A 19,434-nucleotide genomic window follows, 5' to 3' on the forward strand; every position below is an offset into this window, starting at 1 on the left:
TCATAGTTTGCCATAGCGATTTAAGAAGAGAATGGAGCAAGAGTGGGAGAAAATGACATGATAGCAGCGGCATAACAATGGCACTAATAAACACGCAGGGAGCAGACACAGCTGTTCAAATAGCACCATCGTGTGTGTGTGTGTGTGTGTGTGTGTGTGTGTGTGTGTGTGTGTGTGTGTGTTGGCTTACAGTGAGTCATAGAGAGCTTTACAAAATACCACAGGTTCTGCTCTGTGACACTGAATAGATGAAAAGGAATAAATGAATGCCCCCCCCCTCAGCCAAAGGAGAAAGACGTGGGGAGAGGGAGTGTGTATGCTTGTGTAATGTGTGTGTCAATGTTATGGGAGAGGTAAACTCTTTTAGTGTTACCGTTCTGCTATTTTGTGAAGATATTAACATGGCAAACATTGTGTGTGTAAACCAGAGAGCATGATTGATGTAGCAAAATAAGTCATTACTTGGGTTTCAACTGTTTAAAATATTTTATATGTACCTGTTTGTGCTTGCCTGGCTTAATAAACCAATAGAAAAGTCCCAAAACTGTAAACCCTGCCCATCTGGCACTCAACGTATTTGAACGCATGTCTGAGAGAAATAAACTGCACAGAGTTGAGGGGCTGTAGGAGATCCTGTGGCTAATGTTACCCGCTGCTACAGTAGTCCTGTCGGCCATGTTTTATTTAAGCTTCTCTTGAAGGAGGGCCATGGGACCTGTAATGCTACTGAAATGGGAGTGCTCGTTTCTCAGTGGCAGCAACGTCGGGGTTAGTTAGGGTGCAGACAAGGGTAAAAGTCCAATGAACACACTTTATTTGGGGGGGCTAAAAGAGGCTAGGCTTTACAGGTGGACCAGTTATCGAAGTGTGTGTGTTTTGAAAGCATCAGAGTGGTATAGGATGTGTCCCAAATGGCACCGTATTCCCTACATGGTGCACTACTTTAAACCATGGTGGACATTTGGGGGACCCCACCCCCATCGCTCCCACCGAGAAGTTATTTTTCTTCCCTGCATGTTTGTGCAAATTTTGTCTGCAGTGTCCCCAAAAAACACAGTAAGATGAGAGAGGACTCGGGTCACTACTGTCAGCCTGGCTGCTGTTCCTGGGATAATACACGGTGGCTGGGCTCTGCTCAAATGTAGTGCTCTATATAGGGTATAGGGTGCCATTTGGGATGCACCCTACCAGAGTATAAACCATCTCAGAAAATGATCATTTATTACATAGATGCAATTCTAAATAGTCATTTATCGTTCCTTATCTGAAGTCGAATTAATACATAGGCCACCATTCTCGCAAATTAGTGGATGAATGATCAGAATGAATCAGCAAATGTAATCACCCACAACGGCTTCCATCTTACTTGGAATGGATTGTGAGACATGTTGGATATCACTTGGCCCACATACACACAGTGATACATAATGATACATTCTGCAAATGGTGATGAAAAAAACTGGGTTGAAGTGAATCGTGTGATCGGAGGAAGACAGGTTCTTCTATGAGAGGTTACGTCATCTCTAGACACACAATATATAGGCAGCATCCCAAATGGCACCGTATTCCCTACAAAGTGCACTTCCTTTGACCAGAGCCCTATGGGCCCTTGGGACGTAAGCATCGTTTCCCCTTCTGCTAACGGAGCCATTCCAAAGGACCCCAAAAACTTTACTTCCCAACAGCTCCAAATACCAAACCAAGATCAAAATGTTTTGCATTAGAAATTAATTAGGCTTGACCGGTGTGGCAAGGTGTATTGACTGCCATCTCTCCAACCTCTCTGCCTCTCTTTTACAAGCAACTTGTTTCAAGGCCCTTGAAGCTTGCCAACTGCTTAGAGGCTGTAAATACATCTTTCCAGACACCAAATTGATTGCCACGCAGCAGTTTCGCAGGCATTACCGAAGGGGGGTCCAAGAACATTACCTCACACTGTGAGCTATGCCAGTTTATGAATTGCGAAACTTGATCAAGACCGCTGAAGTGACTGGTTGGTTCATGTATTGATATTGGGTAGGCTTGTCATGGTTTTACTTTGAAAGGTGGGCTGCATGCACTGTTATTTAGTTCACACGGGTAGAGAACATTGAAAGCACAGGAATGAATGAGTTCCACTGCTTCGGACGATAAGAGTGAAGACTATTTACAACTGACGTGTTTTAATCCACCTCAGGGTAGGTTATCCTGTCACTTTTTTGAGTACATTTCTTTTGCAGCAAAACCCTCGACTACTGAGATGAGTCTGGGGCTGCGTCCCAAATGGAACCCTATTCCCTTGCGTAGTGTACTTCTTCTGGCCAGGGCTCTAGTCAAAAGTAGTGCACTATATAGGGAATAAGGTGCCATTTGGGACTGAGATGTTATTGTACTGGCCGGGGCTGGTGGAACATTCTGGAAGGTTCTAGAAGAAGCAGTAGCCCATGATAAATAAATAGGAAAACAATAGGGTGTTGACGCCTCTGCATGCAGCGTGTGATCTGCCATGACAGATGGTTTGAAATTGGAAAACCCGCTCAGGTCTGGCGGAGTCCCAGCGTGGCTGTAAAAGGCAACTGGCCCCACTAGAGAAACGAGGGATTAGCAACTCTGTTCCGTCTCTGTCAATGTTAGAGAGATGGATGGGTGGAGCAGTGGAGACAACCTCCCAATGCATTGAAACTGTTTGCAGCACGTCTCCACATTAGTTCCTCCTCAGTAACTGCAGAAGTGTGCGTAGCTAAATAGAGGACAGGATGAGGTGGCTACTGGGCCATATTGAAGTAGCTTTTGTGAAGTTCTGATGAATTTCAGACATTGTTTTGTTTACGGTGTGTGTGATTCATACGAAGCATACACTGAGACAAGACATGGAGTGAATGGCTCTGACTGGCCTGAAACTGAGGATTCCCTCTCGCAGGGGGGAGGTCAGGCCCGCCCGCCATGAGTTGTACAAGCGGTCTCGGCAACATCGGAAACCTACAAGATTCTGCTTGTACATCAACAGTTGACTCAGGTGTATGTGCAGGTGACTGTGTCCCATTGATACCCATGTTGCCTGGGGTGTGGCTCATTTCTGTATTTTTTTTGTTCCACTCGATTTTTGCACGCTAACAAATTGTCTATACAGTCCCACTAACAAAACACTTTCCTATGAAAGGAATATTAGTAATCTGCCAAACGTCAGACAATGGAGATGACTTTATCTCAGGAAGAGCGGCATTGGCCGCTAAATCATTTATATAAAGGGTTCGGCTATTTTGGTTTTATTTTCGTCCGTCCTGGATCCGGCAATGCCTGAGCATCTTAGTATACAGTGTACATCAAATGGTTTTTGGGTATAAGCACTTCTTTCAATTTGGCCTTTCTTGCCTGTTGAAAGAGTCAGGCTATTGAAGAGACGCTTTTCAAAGTGCCTCAACTGCCGACAGAACAGACATTCATAAATAGTTAATTCGCTGAAGCAGTAGTGGAAAGGGAAGGGTTTGTGATTATTAACACAACTCTTGTCTTGCCAAAGGTGTTTGGAAAAAGGAACATGTAGACTTAGTGCCTGTCATTGGGAAATAATCCAAGCTCACTTTTTCTCTCCAGGTTTTTTGTAACATTTTTGTGCCCCATGTGTGTATCGATTGCTCTTGGTTTTCAGTCCACAGTGTCAGATCATGTAATGCTGCTGGTCACTGCCTCAATGGGAATCAGAGAATATTGATAGGCCTACATTACTTAGACCACAGGGGCTGCTGAGGGGCTCATAATAATGGCTGGAATGGAGTAAATGGAATGGTATCAAACCCAAGGAAACCATGTGTTTGAGTTCGTTATCGTTGCATCGATTCCGTTCCAGCCATTCCTATGAGGCCGTCCTGCCCAATTAAGTTGCCACCAAACTCCTGTGACTTAGATAATTCAACCAGGGGTTAGAGATGGTGTCAGTGTTGTGAAATTATCCGTGCTTGAAGTCAAATAAAAACATAATAAACTATGGTCCGGTATTTCTAAATTATCATGATATAGTTATATTCATTGTTTTGTGTTGTAATCCACTCAAATAGCAAAATATTGAAACTGCTGTTCTTTTATTTAACATCTTCACACTCTTCACAGGTATCACCAGGTTTGACCTTCTCGGAGACTTCGGGAGATTCAATTGGCTGGGAAACTTCTATATCGTCCTATCGTACAACTTGCTGTTTGCCGTGGTAACTACTCTCTGCCTAGTCCGGAAGTTTACCTCAGCGGTCCGAGAGGAACTCTTGAAAGCATTGGGTAACATTTTTATATTCATATACTTATGTTCATGTCAAACAAAGCTGAAATGACGTTATTACTGGTTCCTTGAGTTACCGACATTCTTAAAGAATGCATTGCTATATACAATAATAAAGCCTTATCATAGATTACTACAGACAACGAGGACAATCAGAGAATATTGTTTTCAACAATTGATGAAAGCACACTCTGTGCGTTTGAAATCCTCCACCTGTACAGTCTTTTAGATTTGAGTACTGCTTTTAATACCTTTGACGATAAGATATTGGTCAAACTGGCATTTAATATGGAGTTGGTCCCCCCTTTGCTGCTATAACAGCCACCTCTATTCTGGGAAGGCTTTCCACAATATGTTGGAACATTGCTGCGGGGACTTGCTTCCATTCAGCCACGAGCATTAGTAAGGTTGTGCATTGATGTTGGGCGTTTAGGCCTGGCTCGCAATCGGCGGTTCAATTCATCCCAAAGGTGTTCGATGGGGTTGAGGTTAGAGGTCTGTACAGGCCAGTCAAGTTCTTCCACACCGATCTCGACGAACCATTTCTGTATGTTATAATAATGCTAATATCGGTGTCATGACGTGAATGGGATTTCTTCCACAAATGCTAAAACTTCAGTGCCAGAGAAATTAAACCAAAGCATCTATTGCAGTCATACCTCATATATTGTAAGCAAACCCAATATGTAATTTGGGTGAACTATCCCTTTAAAGCCAGGTAATCAAATCAAATTAAATTGTATTGGTCACATACACAAGTTTAGTAGATGTTATTGCAGGTCTAGTGAAATGCTTGTGTTTCTAGCTCCAACAGTGCAGTAATATCTAACAAGTTCACAACAATGCTCCCTCTAATGTTTCCTGAAGCCCATGATCAGCTCCTTTGTTTTGTTGACGTTGAGCGAGAGGTTATTTTCCTGGCACCACTCACCCAGGGCCCTCACCTCCTCCCTGTAGGCTGTCTTGTCGTTGTTGGTAATCAGGCCTACTAATGTTGTCATCTGCAAACTTGATGATTGAGTTGGAAGCACACTTGGCCACGCAGTCATGGTGAACAGGGACTACAGGAGGGGGCTGAGCACTCACCCTTGTGGGGCCCCTGTTGAGGATCAGCAAAGTGGTGGTGTTTCCTACCTTCACCACCTGGGGGTGGCCCGTCAGGAAGTCCAGGACCCAGCTTAATAATGAGCTTGGAGGGTACTATGGTGTTGAATGCTGAGCTGTAGTCAATGAACAGCATTCTTACATGGGTATTCCTCTTGTCCAGATGGGATAGGGTAGTGTGCGGTGCGATGGCGATTGCATCGTCTGTGGATCTATTGGGGCGGTAAGCAAATTTGAAGTGGGTCTAGAGTATCAGGTAAGGTAGAGGTGATATGTTCCTTGACTCTCAAAGCACTTCATGATGACAGAAGTGAGTGCTACAGGGCAATAGTCATTTAGTTCAGTTACCTTTGCCTTCTTGGGTACAGGAACAATGGTGGCCATCTTGAAGCATGTGGGGACAGCAGACTGGGATAGGGAGATATTGAATATGTCCGTAAACTCTCCAGCCAGCTGGTCTGCACATGCTCTTAGGACGCGGATAGGAATGTCGTCTGGGCCGGCAGCCTTTCTGTTACGTGTGCTCCCTCTCCGTCCTCTAGGTCACCAGGCTGCTTGTTAGGCTGCACACCTGTCACCAGCGTTACGCGCACAATGACACTCACCTGGACTCCATCATCTCCTTGATTACCTGCCCTTTGTATGTCACTCCCTTTGGTTTCTTCCCCAGTCGTCAATGTTCCTGTTTCTTGTCTGTGCGCTGTTCATGTTTCTTGTTTTGTTCATTTATTAATTAAATGTATTCACTCCCTGAACTTGCTTCCCGACTCTCAGCGTACATCGTTACACTTGCGAGGGTTAACACGCTTCAATGTCTTACTCAAGTCGGCCACGGAAAAGGAGAGCCCACAATCCTTGGGAGTGGCCGCGTCGGTGGCACTGTGTTATCTGGAAAGCAGCTGAAAAAGGTGTTTAGCTTATCCGGAAGCAAGACGTCGGGTGTCCGCGACGTGGCTGGTTTTCCCTTTGTAGTCCGTAATTGTCTGTAGAGCCTGCCACATACATCTCGTGTCTGAGTTGTTGAATTGCGAGTCCACTTTGTCTCTGTACTGATGTTTTGCCTGTTTGATTGCCTTACTGAGGGAATAACTACACCTTGCCATGGTCAAATGTGATGGTTCGCGCTTTCAGTTTTGCGCGAATGCTGCCATGGTTTCTGGTTTGGGCAGGTTTTAATAGTCACAGTGGGTACAACATCTCCTATACATTTCCTGATAAACTCAGTCACCTTATCCATGTATTCGTTGATATTATTCTGTGGCCACCTGGAACATTTCCCAGTCCACACGATCAAAACAATCTTGAAGCATGGGATTCCGATTGGTCAGACCAGCGTTGAATAGTCCGTAGCACTTCTTGTTTGAGATTCTGCCTATAGGAAGGGAGGAGCAAAATGGAGTTGTGATCAGATTTGCCAAAGGGGGGGCATTGGAGGGCTTTGTAGGCATTGCGAAAAGTTGTCCGATGCTTTCTCTGAGTTAGTGCTACATATAGTGTGTTGGTAAACTTCAGTAGCGTTATTCTCAGATTAGTTTTGTTAAAATCCCCGGCTACAATAAATGCGGCCTCCAGGATAAGCGGTTTCCAGTTGGCATAGAGTCCAGTGTAGTTCTTTGAGAGCCGTCGTGGTATCGGCTTGAGGGGGAATATACACAGCTGTGACACTAACCGAAGACCATTATCTTGGGGGGTAATATTGTCGGTATTTGATTGAGGTGTTCTAGGTCGGGTGAACAAAAGGAATTGAGTTTCTGTATGTTATCACAATCACACCATGAGTAGTTAATTTTGAAACATACACACCCGCCCTTCCTTTTCTGTCTGCGCGATGAACTGAGAACCCAACTGGCTGAATGGACTCAGACAGTATGTCCCGAGAGAGCTATGTTTCCATGAAACAGAGTATGTTACAATCCCTGATATATCTCTGGAAGGAGATCCTCGCCCTGAGCTCGTCTACTTTATTATACAGAGACTGAACATTAGCGAGTAATATACTCGGAAGCGGTGGGTGATGTGCGCACCTCCTGAGTCGGACTAGGAGTTCATCCCGAATACTTCTTCTTTGCCTGCGGTGTTTTCGATCAGCCTCTGGAATCAGATAAATTGCCCTGGGGGGTATGGGAACGAAGGACCAATTCGGGAATGTCGTATTCCTGGTGGTAATGCTGGTGAGTTACATACGGGTGTATGTAATGACACAAAACAAATTCTGGGCTATTAATGTAAGAAATAACACATACAAAACTAAATACACCAAAGTTGCTTTGGCGCTAGAAGCACGGCTGCCCTATCTATCGGCGCCATCTCATGTCAAGGCTTTTCACCCAGTGCTGCCAACTCTCACGCATTGAGACACACACATTTGACCCTCTTCACACAACACACCTTTTATTTCTCACACATTGAACAAAAACTACTGCTTTTATTTTCTAATTAGTCCACTCCATTCATTGTGTTTTCTTTTCAACTGTGCCTCCAAATCATTTTGAAATCGGAGCATATGCGCCTGCAATTCTATATCATGAGCATTGTGACCACGTCAGCTTCACTCGGGAGATCCATAATTTTCCTGCCACCGCACTGTGAACCGTAGCAGATTGAAGCTTGTGATTGGTTTAGTAACGTTCCGGACCCAAGGAGATTGGATGCGTGTTTGTAAAGAAACTCCCCTCAAGATTAGAGTGTAGCAGGCAGCCCTGGCAGACTGGACAGGCACGTTCATTCTCCGTTTAACAAAGTTCATGAACTCAATTGTCAAAACTGCAACTTGTAGCGCTATTCTGTACACAATTGTCAACAAATGAATTTGCTGTCACTCCTGTCCCACTCACAGAATGCTTCCTTTTGACAGCATGTGATAATGTCATCTACTTCTAGTGATTGAATCCAGCAATTGCAGCCCCAGGTCTATAGGCTACGTTATTCACCTTGTTTGGTCATTGGTAATTCAGCACTAGGTTCATTAGGCTGTAACAATGAAAAGGCAGCATTCAGCAGGAAGTTTGGTGGAGTGACCTGATACAACTGTATTATGAACCATATTTTGCCCAAACAGCTTGTGAACCCAAATGTGTAACTGGTTCTAGTGGGAGGACAATAGATTGAAAGATAATTTGAGTTGGGTGTAGGGGAAGATTTAAGCGATGTCATCTTGTCTTCAGGAGATTTTCTGTTTTACAGTGCCTTGCGAAAGTATTCGGCCCCCTTGAACTTTGCGACCTTTTGCCACATTTCAGGCTTCAAACATAAGATATAAAACTGTATTTTTTTGTGAAGAATCAACAACAAGTGGGACACAATCATGAAGTGGAACGACATTTATTGGATATTTCAAACTTTTTTAACAAATCAAAAACTGAAAAATTGGGCGTGCAAAATTATTCAGCCCCTTTACTTTCAGTGCAGCAAACTCTCTCCAGAAGTTCAGTGAGGATCTCTGAATGATCCAATGTTGACCTAAATGACTAATGATGATAAATACAATCCACCTGTGTGTAATCAAGTCTCCGTATAAATGCACCTGCACTGTGATAGTCTCAGAGGTCCGTTAAAAGCGCAGAGAGCATCATGAAGAACAAGGAACACACCAGGCAGGTCCGAGATACTGTTGTGAAGAAGTTTAAAGCCGGATTTGGATACAAAAAGATTTCCCAAGCTTTAAACATCCCAAGGAGTACTGTGCAAGCGATAATATTGAAATGGAAGGAGTATCAGACCACTGTAAATCTACCAAGACCTGGCCGTCCCTCTAAACTTTCAGCTCATACAAGGAGAAGACTGATCAGAGATGCAGCCAAGAGGCCCATGATCACTCTGGATGAACTGCAGAGATCTACAGCTGAGGTAGGGAGACTCTGTCCATAGGACAACAATCAGTCGTATATTGCACAAATCTGGCCTTTATGGAAGAGTGGCAAGAAGAAAGCCATTTCTTAAAGATATCCATAAAAAGTGTCGTTTAAAGTTTGCCACAAGCCACCTGGGAGACACACCAAACATGTGGAAGAAGGTGCTCTGGTCAGATGAAACCAAAATTGAACTTTTTGGCAACAATGCAAAACGTTATGTTTGGCGTAAAAGCAACACAGCTCATCACCCTGAACACACCATCCCCACTGTCAAACATGGTGGTGGCAGCATCATGGTTTGGGCCTGCTTTTCTTCAGCAGGGACAGGGAAGATGGTTAAAATTGATGGGAAGATGGATGGAGCCAAATACAGGACCATTCTGGAAGAAAACCTGATGGAGTCTGCAAAAGACCTGAGACTGGGACGGAGATTTGTCTTCCAACAAGACAATGATCCAAAACATAAAGCAAAATCTACAATGGAATGGTTCAAAACTAAACATATCCAGGTGTTAGAATGGCCAAGCCAAAGTCCAGACCTGAATCCAATCGAGAAGCTGTGGAAAGAACTGAAAACTGCTGTTCACAAATGCTCTCCATCCAACCTCACTGAGCTCGAGCTGTTTTGCAAGGAGGAATGGGAAAAAATTTCAGTCTCTCGATGTGCAAAACTGATAGAGACATACCCCAAGCGACTTACAGCTGTAATCGCAGCAAAAGGTGGCGCTACAAAGTATTAACTTAAGGGGGCTGAATAATTTTGCACGCCCAATTTTTCAGTTTTTGATTTGTTAAAAAAGTTTGAAATATCCAATAAATGTCGTTCCACTTCATGATTGTGTCCCACTTGTTGTTGATTCTTCACAAAAAAATACAGTTTTATATCTTTATGTTTGAAGCCTGAAATGTGGCAAAAGGTCGCAAAGTTCAAGGGGGCCGAATACTTTCGCAAGGCACTGTAATTTATTTGGTCGTTCACAGTAGCTGATGTAAATCATTAGAACAATTCACATCTCCTATAATGGGCTAATATATAGACTAATTAGTGAGCTATGTGGAAATATGTAGAATTGCCGGAAATTAGCTTTAAAACGTTTTGTAGAACAGCAGACTAAAGACTGGGCATTCAGGTCAAAAAGCCAAGCTGCTTGGTTGCAGGTCTCTAAAGTTCAACAAAATATTTTGCTGTGTGACCAGGAATTTTATTTTTGGACCACTGTGCGACTATGAAAAATATATCCCAGATAATAATTGTTGTAATGAAAAGGTTTCGCTGTAAGGTTGTTTCCGAGTGCACTAGAGAGCACTATACGCTTTTTGTATGTATGGAACTTTTCTGGGATCTTTTTATTTCAGCTCATGAAACACTTTACATGTTGCGTTTTTTTATATTTTTGTTCAGTATAGTTTCTAGCGCACAACATGTGCTTCAAAGGTAGCTCAAATTCATATAGGCCCAATATAGGCTGCATTTCAATCAATTAAAAAAAATATATATATTTTCCAAAATGTCTCCTACCTTTAAAAAAAAAAATTGTGTTAGTTGGGAGCACCAGTGCTACCAATGAAAAATGTTACTTTGGAGCCCTGCTCGGTCGAGACCGTTTCCCGCGGTAGAGGTGCCTCTTTACAATGACGTGATAAAACGTTGAAACAAAGTTACCACTGGTTGTAGCAAGGGTTTGTAGTAAACGGCTATCATGAAATACATGCACCAGAAACAGGGAAGTACTGTATCAGCAAGCTAAGTTGGCTATTAACTGCAGCAGTATAGCTAGCTAGCCCATTGGCAGAAGACCGAACGTCTGCATACTTTTGATTGGCAAAGATTTCACCATGTTGAATCTTGGGATCTTCAGCAGCCGACATGAGACCTTCTAATAAAACCAGACCATTCAGATCACTATGCTGCTTCGAATGTTTGATCTCGATATTGAGTTCATTTTACCGGCCAAATGCATTGTATGCAGCCGGCAATACACTCGTACCCCCCCGTGGACCGGTTTGTGCCGAAAACATTCTCCATTCAGGCTGCAAAGGCTTCGATTTCCTCAATTTTATTTAACGACGAGAAGGGGGAAAATATGCATACTGAATGAAACACTTATTTTCCTCTACCATGCTAGAGTGGCAAATGCCTAGGAATACTACTTCCTGATGTTGCACCTCACGTTCAGCCAATGGTAAACAACAGACTGCTGCAACCTGATTGGCTGAACGTGATACACAACATCTGGGATTAGCATTTAGCTGCTCTAGCATATTACATCGATCTGCCAGCCTTTGGGATGCATATTGCTTTGTCTTTTTATCTATTTTGTGTTATTTTATTATGTACAGCGCATTGAGTCACTGTATTTGTATGAATTGTCCCAAATGAATAGTTGTATTATAATAATTACATTATTATTACGCTTTATGCTCCGATTGAACCAAATTAATGCTGTATGATTGAATATCGTCTAATTTTTGCCATAGTTATTTGCACTGACGAGAAGTAAACGTTTAGGTTTTTGTTCATTTCAGTAATAATCAACACTAATTACAAAGAAGTCAGTCTCCCTATGACTTAGTATTATAACTCTTAACCGTTTCCAAGTCTGCAGGGGCAAGCTGGGTCTGCATTCTCTGCAACTCAGGCAGTAGTACGACTACTGTGGCTGCAGCCAGAGAGATGTATAGCCTAGTGTTGATTCCTGTCACACACACACCTCGAGTGACAAAGTGGGGAAATGACGGCAAAATCCAATGTGCCTTAGGACTGATATGTGACAGTGAATATTATGAGGCGAAGGGGGGACATCTCTCCAGCTTGTTGTGACAGACCCAGGATGTCTGATGTAGAAAATGTCAGACGGAGGCAGTGGGAGGCAGTTTATTTTTTTCCATTCCTCGTCTTGAAGGTTAACTGTGTTTATTTTAATTACATTTCTGCCCCTTATCTCTTCCTGGCCAGGTCTGGATAAATTACAACTGTCAAACAGCCCCACAGACCCGGAGTCTGGGAAGCTCTCGGCCAACGGGCATCAGAAGACTCTGTAAAAGAGACAACCGACACACACACACACCTAACGGCAGCCAAAGGGAGATTTTGATAGTACCGAACTCCACAGCAGAAGGTGAAAGGGATTGAGTCTGTGGAAGCAACTTAGTATACTCCCGCAGTGTCTGACGGGCTTTGCAAACTGAGAAGAAACTGCAATTTAGCTTCGTGACATTCCTTCCTCGTGGATGGATGGATGCAGGACAGGGACTGATTTGAGCCCTCTGACAGACTGCCGTCTTCACAACAGTGACCTTGATGTTGACCTCAACAGTGACTGTGACCATGGGCCATAGCCGATGTCTGGGGGACTTTCTTTTCCCTCAGCACCAACTTTCTTCTCTCTCTTTGTCTATTCTTATCTCATTCTACCCTCTAACCGTTTTTGTGGAGCGCTCCCGTCCTGTAGGTTTTCACTCCAACTCTAATCTATCACACTTGATTCTAATAATTAGCAGGTTGATAAGCTGAATCGGGTTATTTACAACTGGGGTTGGAGCGAAAGGGTAGCTCTCCGGGAACAGGGTTGGAGCGCTCTGCTCTAACCAATCTCATTCTAACCTCTTGTGTTTCGCGCTTGCCTAATCACTTCTTATCTGTTATTTTCTCCCCCATAACCTAACCATTGCACTATGCCGTATTGTCTTGGAAGATGCAATGTAACCTTTCGACTTGTGGCCATTTTTACACTTACGTCTACACCCTGTTCTATTTCCAACACAGTTTAAAATACATGTTAGTTATAAAATGCAGCTCAGGGTTATTTGGAGAGAGAGAGACAAAAAATGCCGCCTCACCAAAGTATAATGAGAAGACAATTCCATTTCAGAATTAGAAAGTAAATGTGATGTGGCCGTGGGGGCATTCACAATAGATTACCTGTATTGTGGTGGTCTCCAACAGTCATCTATTTCAGTTTGTATGTAATGTATGTTATATGGTGTGAAGTATGGATGGCTACTGGTTTAATACGTGGACATTTTTATTTGTTAATGTCAGAAGGTAATGTGTGAAAGATGACGCCATTCTATGATAGACTTGCTTTGAAAGCACCTTGCATGAAAAATAAATCATACTTATTTTTTTATATATTTTTAACCTTTATTTAACTAGGCAAGTCAGTTAAGAACAAATTCTTATTTTCAATGACGGCCTAGGAACAGTGGGTTAACTGCCTGTTCAGGGGCAGAACGACAGATTTGTACCTTGTCAGCTCGGGGGTTTGAACTTGCAACCTTCCGGTTACTAGTCCAACGCTCTAAACACTAGGCTACCCTGCCGCCCCGCCTCTTAGCCATTTGACATATCACTCTTAGCCATTTTACACGTCATACCTAGTTGCTTTGCTTGCACCTCACAGGTGCCTGTGTATTACCACTTCTTTGCCGGTACATTTAGTACCCGTTCACCACAGTGACCACACCGGAGCTCCATTGACACAGAAAGAATGGGGAGGCACTGTGTAGCCGTGACTAGCCAAGCCTTCCATCTTTCTGGTTGTCGCAGGCCAGTTGTGAATGTGTAACAATGTGCTCTTTTTTTATTTCCCTTTACTCGTAGTCTGTCGGCCTACTGTGCTTTTTAATTTCATAAAAGATGTAGTTAATTATTTTGTCTTGATTTAATGAATGTTGTTTTTGGTGCTGTCGATTTCGATCACTCTAGAGATGGGAAAAATTGTCTTTTTTTGGTCCCAAAGAGCAAAGATCGCAGCTTTCAGAGTTTGATTCTGTGGGTGAATGTCCTAAAAGGGTTGTGTGTTGGTTAACTTGATCTCGATCTCCCCAAATAACTATTAAGCTATTTTAAAATGTATCTTATTTCACCTGGCATGAAGCTTTGTTGAACTTCTTCCTATGGTAAATGTTGTATTTGTACATACCATTTATGTTTCATACCTCTCTTGCATTATTTGGATGTAAATAGTGGGCTGCCGTTAAGCCTCAAGTATTTGTTGTAAATAAGTCTACAGAAGCTCTTTTTGGACTGTGACGCTACTTGTCACTAGAAGCACCTTTTATGCCTTAGCTAGGAGGAGGAATTGACCACAGTATTTATAGGAGGCTCCTATTTGTGTGTGTGCTCACGTGTAGGTATGTTTGTTTTTAAAAAAGACAACTTTACTGTGAACACCTTGTCTCTGGATATCAATTGCAAACCAGTTTGAACTTCTTCATTGTCCTTTGCGGTGAATGTAGTATATAATCTCCCCTTAACTCAAATAGCCATAGTGGGCTTCCAAAAATACGAATTACCAGATAACCTGAGCACTTGTGAAAAGGGAAGGTGATGGGCCCCAATAATGAATGTGTCATAGACTGTTTTTATGATGTGTTTGATGTGTTTTCATTGTGACTTGTCATGATGCAAATGGCAGGAGATACGGTTAACGTATTTGATTAAAATATGCATTCGAGACTTGTTTTTTACAGGGACTGTTTTATTTTTAAAAAGGAATGTATATTATACAGTAACAGTGGAGGAAATGTTAAAAGTAAGGAAAGCAGTAGCTATTGTCTATCACAAGGCTCACCTTAGGTTCTGGAGTTCGCAGTGCCAAGCCTTGTACTGTGTTCTGTCCCCTCATTAAAATGCAAGATTATGAGTGATCCAATTTCACATCTCAGGTTGATTTGGTAATGCTGATGATAAATGATACTGTGAAAATCCAGAATTGAAAAAAAAAAATCACTAACCAAAACCCATTACTACTGTGGCTAATAATGTCTGGTTTGTGTTTCCTTGATGACTGTGACCCCCTTTGTTCCTCTCACCCTCAACTATCAGTTTTATTAATTTAATAAATATATTTTTATTGCTATTTCAGACTATGTTTATGCTGCATGTATTATTGGTTGAAGAAGTACACCAGTGATCACAATCTATTACAATCTGACTTTTCCATTTAGTTTCTGTGGAGGACACAGTCGAGGCCCGTTCCAACCTAAGGGAACACTTTTGATTGCCTTGCAGTTTTTTTTTCCACTCACAGAGGGTTTGAAATGTTGAGGGGTGACCTGTACTGTCGGTGGAGTAGCTGCTAGTTTTGTCTGTCTGTTTGATTTTCTGTGTCTGCATGTAATTTCCTGCCCATTTATGTGAATGTATATATTTTTTTTACCTTGTTCTTTTCTGAGTTGCTATATATGTGTGTGTCTTGTTGTTTTACGATGTTGGTTTGTTTACAAATAAAACAATGAAAATCATGTTTATGTTGACGTTTTTGCTTTTTCATTTCACATTTACATTTGTGGCGTACGTCACAGGCTTCTTTTTGAGATGTAAGGGCACACTTGGCAAAAGTAAGCTTGCTGTTACCATGGCACTATCTGGCTGTATGAACTCCTGGCAAGTCACACTGGTAACACAGTATTCTGGGTTTGAGCCGCCAGAGGAATGGGGACTTGAGTAATAAATGCACTTTATTGGTGTGGATGCCTGAAAGTGATACTTGCATTTGTCTTTTGATGATGCATTTAAAGTATTTTAATAAAACAACAGGAATAACTTCCTGTTTTACTGCACATTTGATTCCTTGTGTCCTTTACAGTCGACAAACCGCAACATGTAAGGCCTGCTGGAAGCGCTCAATCTAAACCATTTTGAGAAATTATACGATTTCTGTGAAAATGCTTTTAATTTAGATTCTGGAGGTGCTGTAGAAACATCTTCACTACATAAACACTGAGTATTCAAAACATTAAGACCACCTGCTCTTTCAATGACTGACCAGGTGAATACAGGTGAAAGCTATGATCCCTTATTCATGTCACCTGTTAAATAAATCAGTATAGATGAAGGGGAGAAGACCGGTTAAAGAAGAGTTTTTAAGTCTTGAGACAATTGAGACATCGATTGTGTATTTGTGCTGTTCAGAGGGTGAATGAGAAAGACAAAATATTTAAGTGCCTTTTGAATGGGGTATGGTAGTAGGTGCCAGGCACACCAGTTTGTGTCAAGAACTGCAACACAGCTAGTTTTTCCAGCTCACTGTTTCCCATGTGTATCAAGAATGATCCACCATCCAAAGGACATCCAGAAAACTTGACTCAACTGTGGGCAGAACTGAAGTCAGCATGGGCCACCATCCCTGTGGAACGTTTTCGACACCTGGTAGAGTCCATGCCCTGACAAACTGAGCCTGTTCTGAGGGAGGGTGCAGCTCTATATAAGGAAGGTGTTCTTAATTTTTTGTGCGCTCAGTATGTACAGTTGTGGCCAAAGGATATATAAATAAATAATAGAAATATACATTTTCACAAAGTCTGCTACCTCAGTTCGTATGATGGCAATTTGCATATACTCCAGAATGTTATGAAGATCGATCAGATGAATTGCAATTAATTGCAAAGTCCCTCTTTGCCATGCAAATTAACTGATTCCCTCAAAAACATTTCCACTGCATTTCAGCCCTGCCACAAAAGGACCAGCTGACATGTCAGTGATTCTCTCGTTAACACAGGTGTGAGTGTTGATGAGGACAAGGCTAGAGATCCCTCTGTCATGCTGACTGAGTTCAAATAACAGACTGGAAGCTTCAAAAGGAGGGTGGTGCTTGGAATCATTGTTCTTCCTCTGTCAATCATGGTTACCTGCAAGGAAACACGTGCCATCATCATTGCTTTGCACAAAAAGTGCTTCACAGGCAAGGATATTGCTGCCAGTAAGATTGCGACTAAATCAACCATTTATCGGATCATCAAGAACTTCAAGGAGAGCGGTTCAATTGTTGTGAAGAAGGCTTCAGGGCGCCCAAGAAAGTCCTGCAAGCGCCAGGACCGTCTCCTAAAGTTGATTCAGCTGCGGGATCTAGGGCACCACCAGTATAGAGCTTGCTCAGGAATGGCAGCAGGCAGGTGTGAGTGCATCTGCACGCACAGTGAGGCGAAGACTTTTGGAGGATGGCCTGGTGTCAAGAAGGGCAGCAAAGAAGCCACTTCTCTCCAGGAAAAACACCAAGGACAGACTGATATTCTGCAAAAGGTACAGGGATTGGACTGCGGAGGACTGGGGCAAAGTCATTTTCTCTGATGAATGCCCTTTCCAATTGTTTGGGGCATGAAATAGTAGAGAGAATTATTTATTTCAGCTTTTATTTCTTACATTACATTCCCAGTAGGTCAGAAGTTTACATACACTCAATAAGTATTTGGGAGCATTGCCTTTAAATTGTTTAACTTGGGTCAAACGTTTCGGGTAGCCTTCTACAAGCTTCCCACAATAATTTGGGTGAATTTTGGCCCATTCCTCCTGACAGAGCTGGTGTGACTCAGGTTTGTAGGCCTCCTTGCTTGCACACGCCTTTTCAGTTCTGCTGTTGCAGTTCTACCGATGCAGTTTCAAACCGTAGTCTTGCTTTTTTTATGGCGGTTTTGGAGCAGTAGCTTCTTCCTTGCTGAGCGGCCTTTCAGGTTATGTCGATATAGGACTGGTTTTACTGTGGATATAGATACTTTTGTACCTGTTTCCTCCAGCATCTCAAGGTCCTTAGCTGTTGTTCTGGAATTGATTTGCACTTTTCGCACCAAAGTACGTTCATCTCTAGGAGACAGAACGCGTCTCCTTCCTGAGCAGTATGACGGCTGCGTGGTCCCATTGTGTTTATACTTGCGTACTATTGTTTGTACAGATGAACGTGGTACCTTCAGACGTTTGGAAATTGCTCCCAAGGATGAACCAGACTTTTGGAGGTGTCCAATTTTGTTCCTGAGGTCTTGGCTGATTTCTTTTGATTTTTCCATGATGTGAAGCAAAGAGGCACTGAGTTTGAAGGTAGGCCTTGAAATACATCCACAGGTACACCTCCAATTGACTCAAATGATGTCAATTAGCCTATCAGAAGCTTCTAAAGCCATGACATCATTTTCTGGAATTTTCCAAGCTGTTTACAGGCACAGTCAACTTAGTGTATGTAAACTTCTGACCCACTGGAATTGTGATACAGAGAATTATAAGTAAAATAATCTGTCTGTAAAAATTGCTGGAAAAATTACTTGTGTCATGCACAAAGTAGATGTCCTAACCGACTTGCCAAAACTATAGTTTGTTAACAATACATTTGTGGAGTGGTTGAAAAACGAGTTTGAATGTCTCAAACTTAAGTATATGTAAACTTACAACTTCAACTGTAGGTGTTCCTTTTGTTCAGGTGTGAAAGGGCAGTGTGGAGTGCAATAGAGATTGCATCATCTGTGGATCTGTTGGGGCAGTATGCAAATTGGAGTGGGTCTAGGGTTTCTGGGATAATGGTGTTGATGTGAGCCATGACCAGCCTTTCAAAGAATTTCATGGCTGCAGACGTGAGTGCTACAGGTCGGTAGTCATTTAGGCAGGTTACCTTAATGTTCATGGGCACAGGGACTATGGTAGTCTGCTTTAAACATGTTGGTATTACAGACTCAGACAGGGAGAGATTGAAAATGTCAGCGAAGACACTTGCCAGTTGGTCAGCACATGTTCATAGTACACATTCTGGTAATCCGTCTGGCCCTGCGGCCTTGTGAATTTTTACCAGTTTAAAGGTCTTACTCACATCGGCTGTGGACAGCGTGATCACACAGTCATTCGGAACAGCTGGTGCATGTTTCAGTGTCACTGGAAAGGCTCATGTCACTGGGCACCTCTCGGCTGTGCTTCCCTTTGTAGTCTGTAATAGTTTACAGGCCCTGCCACATCCGATGAGGGTCAGAGCCAGTGTAGTACGATTCAATCTTAGTCCTGTATTGACGCTTTGCCTGTTTGATGGTTCGTCGGAGGGCATAGCAGGATTTCTTATAAGCTTCTGGGTTAGAGTCCCGCTCCATGAAAGCGTCAGCTCTACCCTTTAGCTCAGTGCGGTTGTTGGCTGTAATCCATGGCTTCTGGTTGGGGTATGTATGCACAGTCACTGTGGGGACGACGTCATCGATGCACTTATTGATGAAGCCAGTGACTGATGTGGTGTACTCCTCAATGCCATCAGACGAATCCTGGAACATGTTCCAGCCTGTGCTAGAAAAACAGTATTTTGTCTTAGCATCTGCTTCATCTGATCCCTTTTTTATTGAACGGGTCACTGGTGCTTCCTGCTTTCATTTTTGCTTGTAAGCAGGAATCAGGAGGATAGAATTATGGTCAGATTTGCCCAATGGGAACGGCATATCGCTCCAGAATGCTGTGTTAGCTATGTGGGTTAAGTGTGCCTTGAA

General features: G+C 42.8%; 1 protein-coding gene across 4 annotated transcripts in view; it reads left to right on the forward strand.

Moving 5' to 3' along the window:
• LOC112215631 (limb region 1 protein homolog) overlaps nt 1-15,453 on the forward strand; it is a 62,866-nt gene extending 47,413 nt beyond the window's left edge. For all 4 annotated transcript variants that reach the window (XM_024374820.2, XM_024374818.2, XM_024374817.2 and 1 more), the window contains 2 exons: nt 4,087-4,248; nt 12,161-15,453. In XM_024374820.2, the coding sequence (XP_024230588.1) occupies nt 4,087-4,248; nt 12,161-12,246 (248 nt within the window). In that variant the 3' untranslated portion in view covers nt 12,247-15,453. The remainder of the gene's footprint in view (nt 1-4,086; nt 4,249-12,160) is intronic.
• Nucleotides 15,454-19,434: the final 3,981 nt, after the last annotated feature.

This window comes from Oncorhynchus tshawytscha, linkage group LG16, assembly GCF_018296145.1.
Source record: "Oncorhynchus tshawytscha isolate Ot180627B linkage group LG16, Otsh_v2.0, whole genome shotgun sequence".
Taxonomy (NCBI): domain Eukaryota; kingdom Metazoa; phylum Chordata; class Actinopteri; order Salmoniformes; family Salmonidae; genus Oncorhynchus; species Oncorhynchus tshawytscha.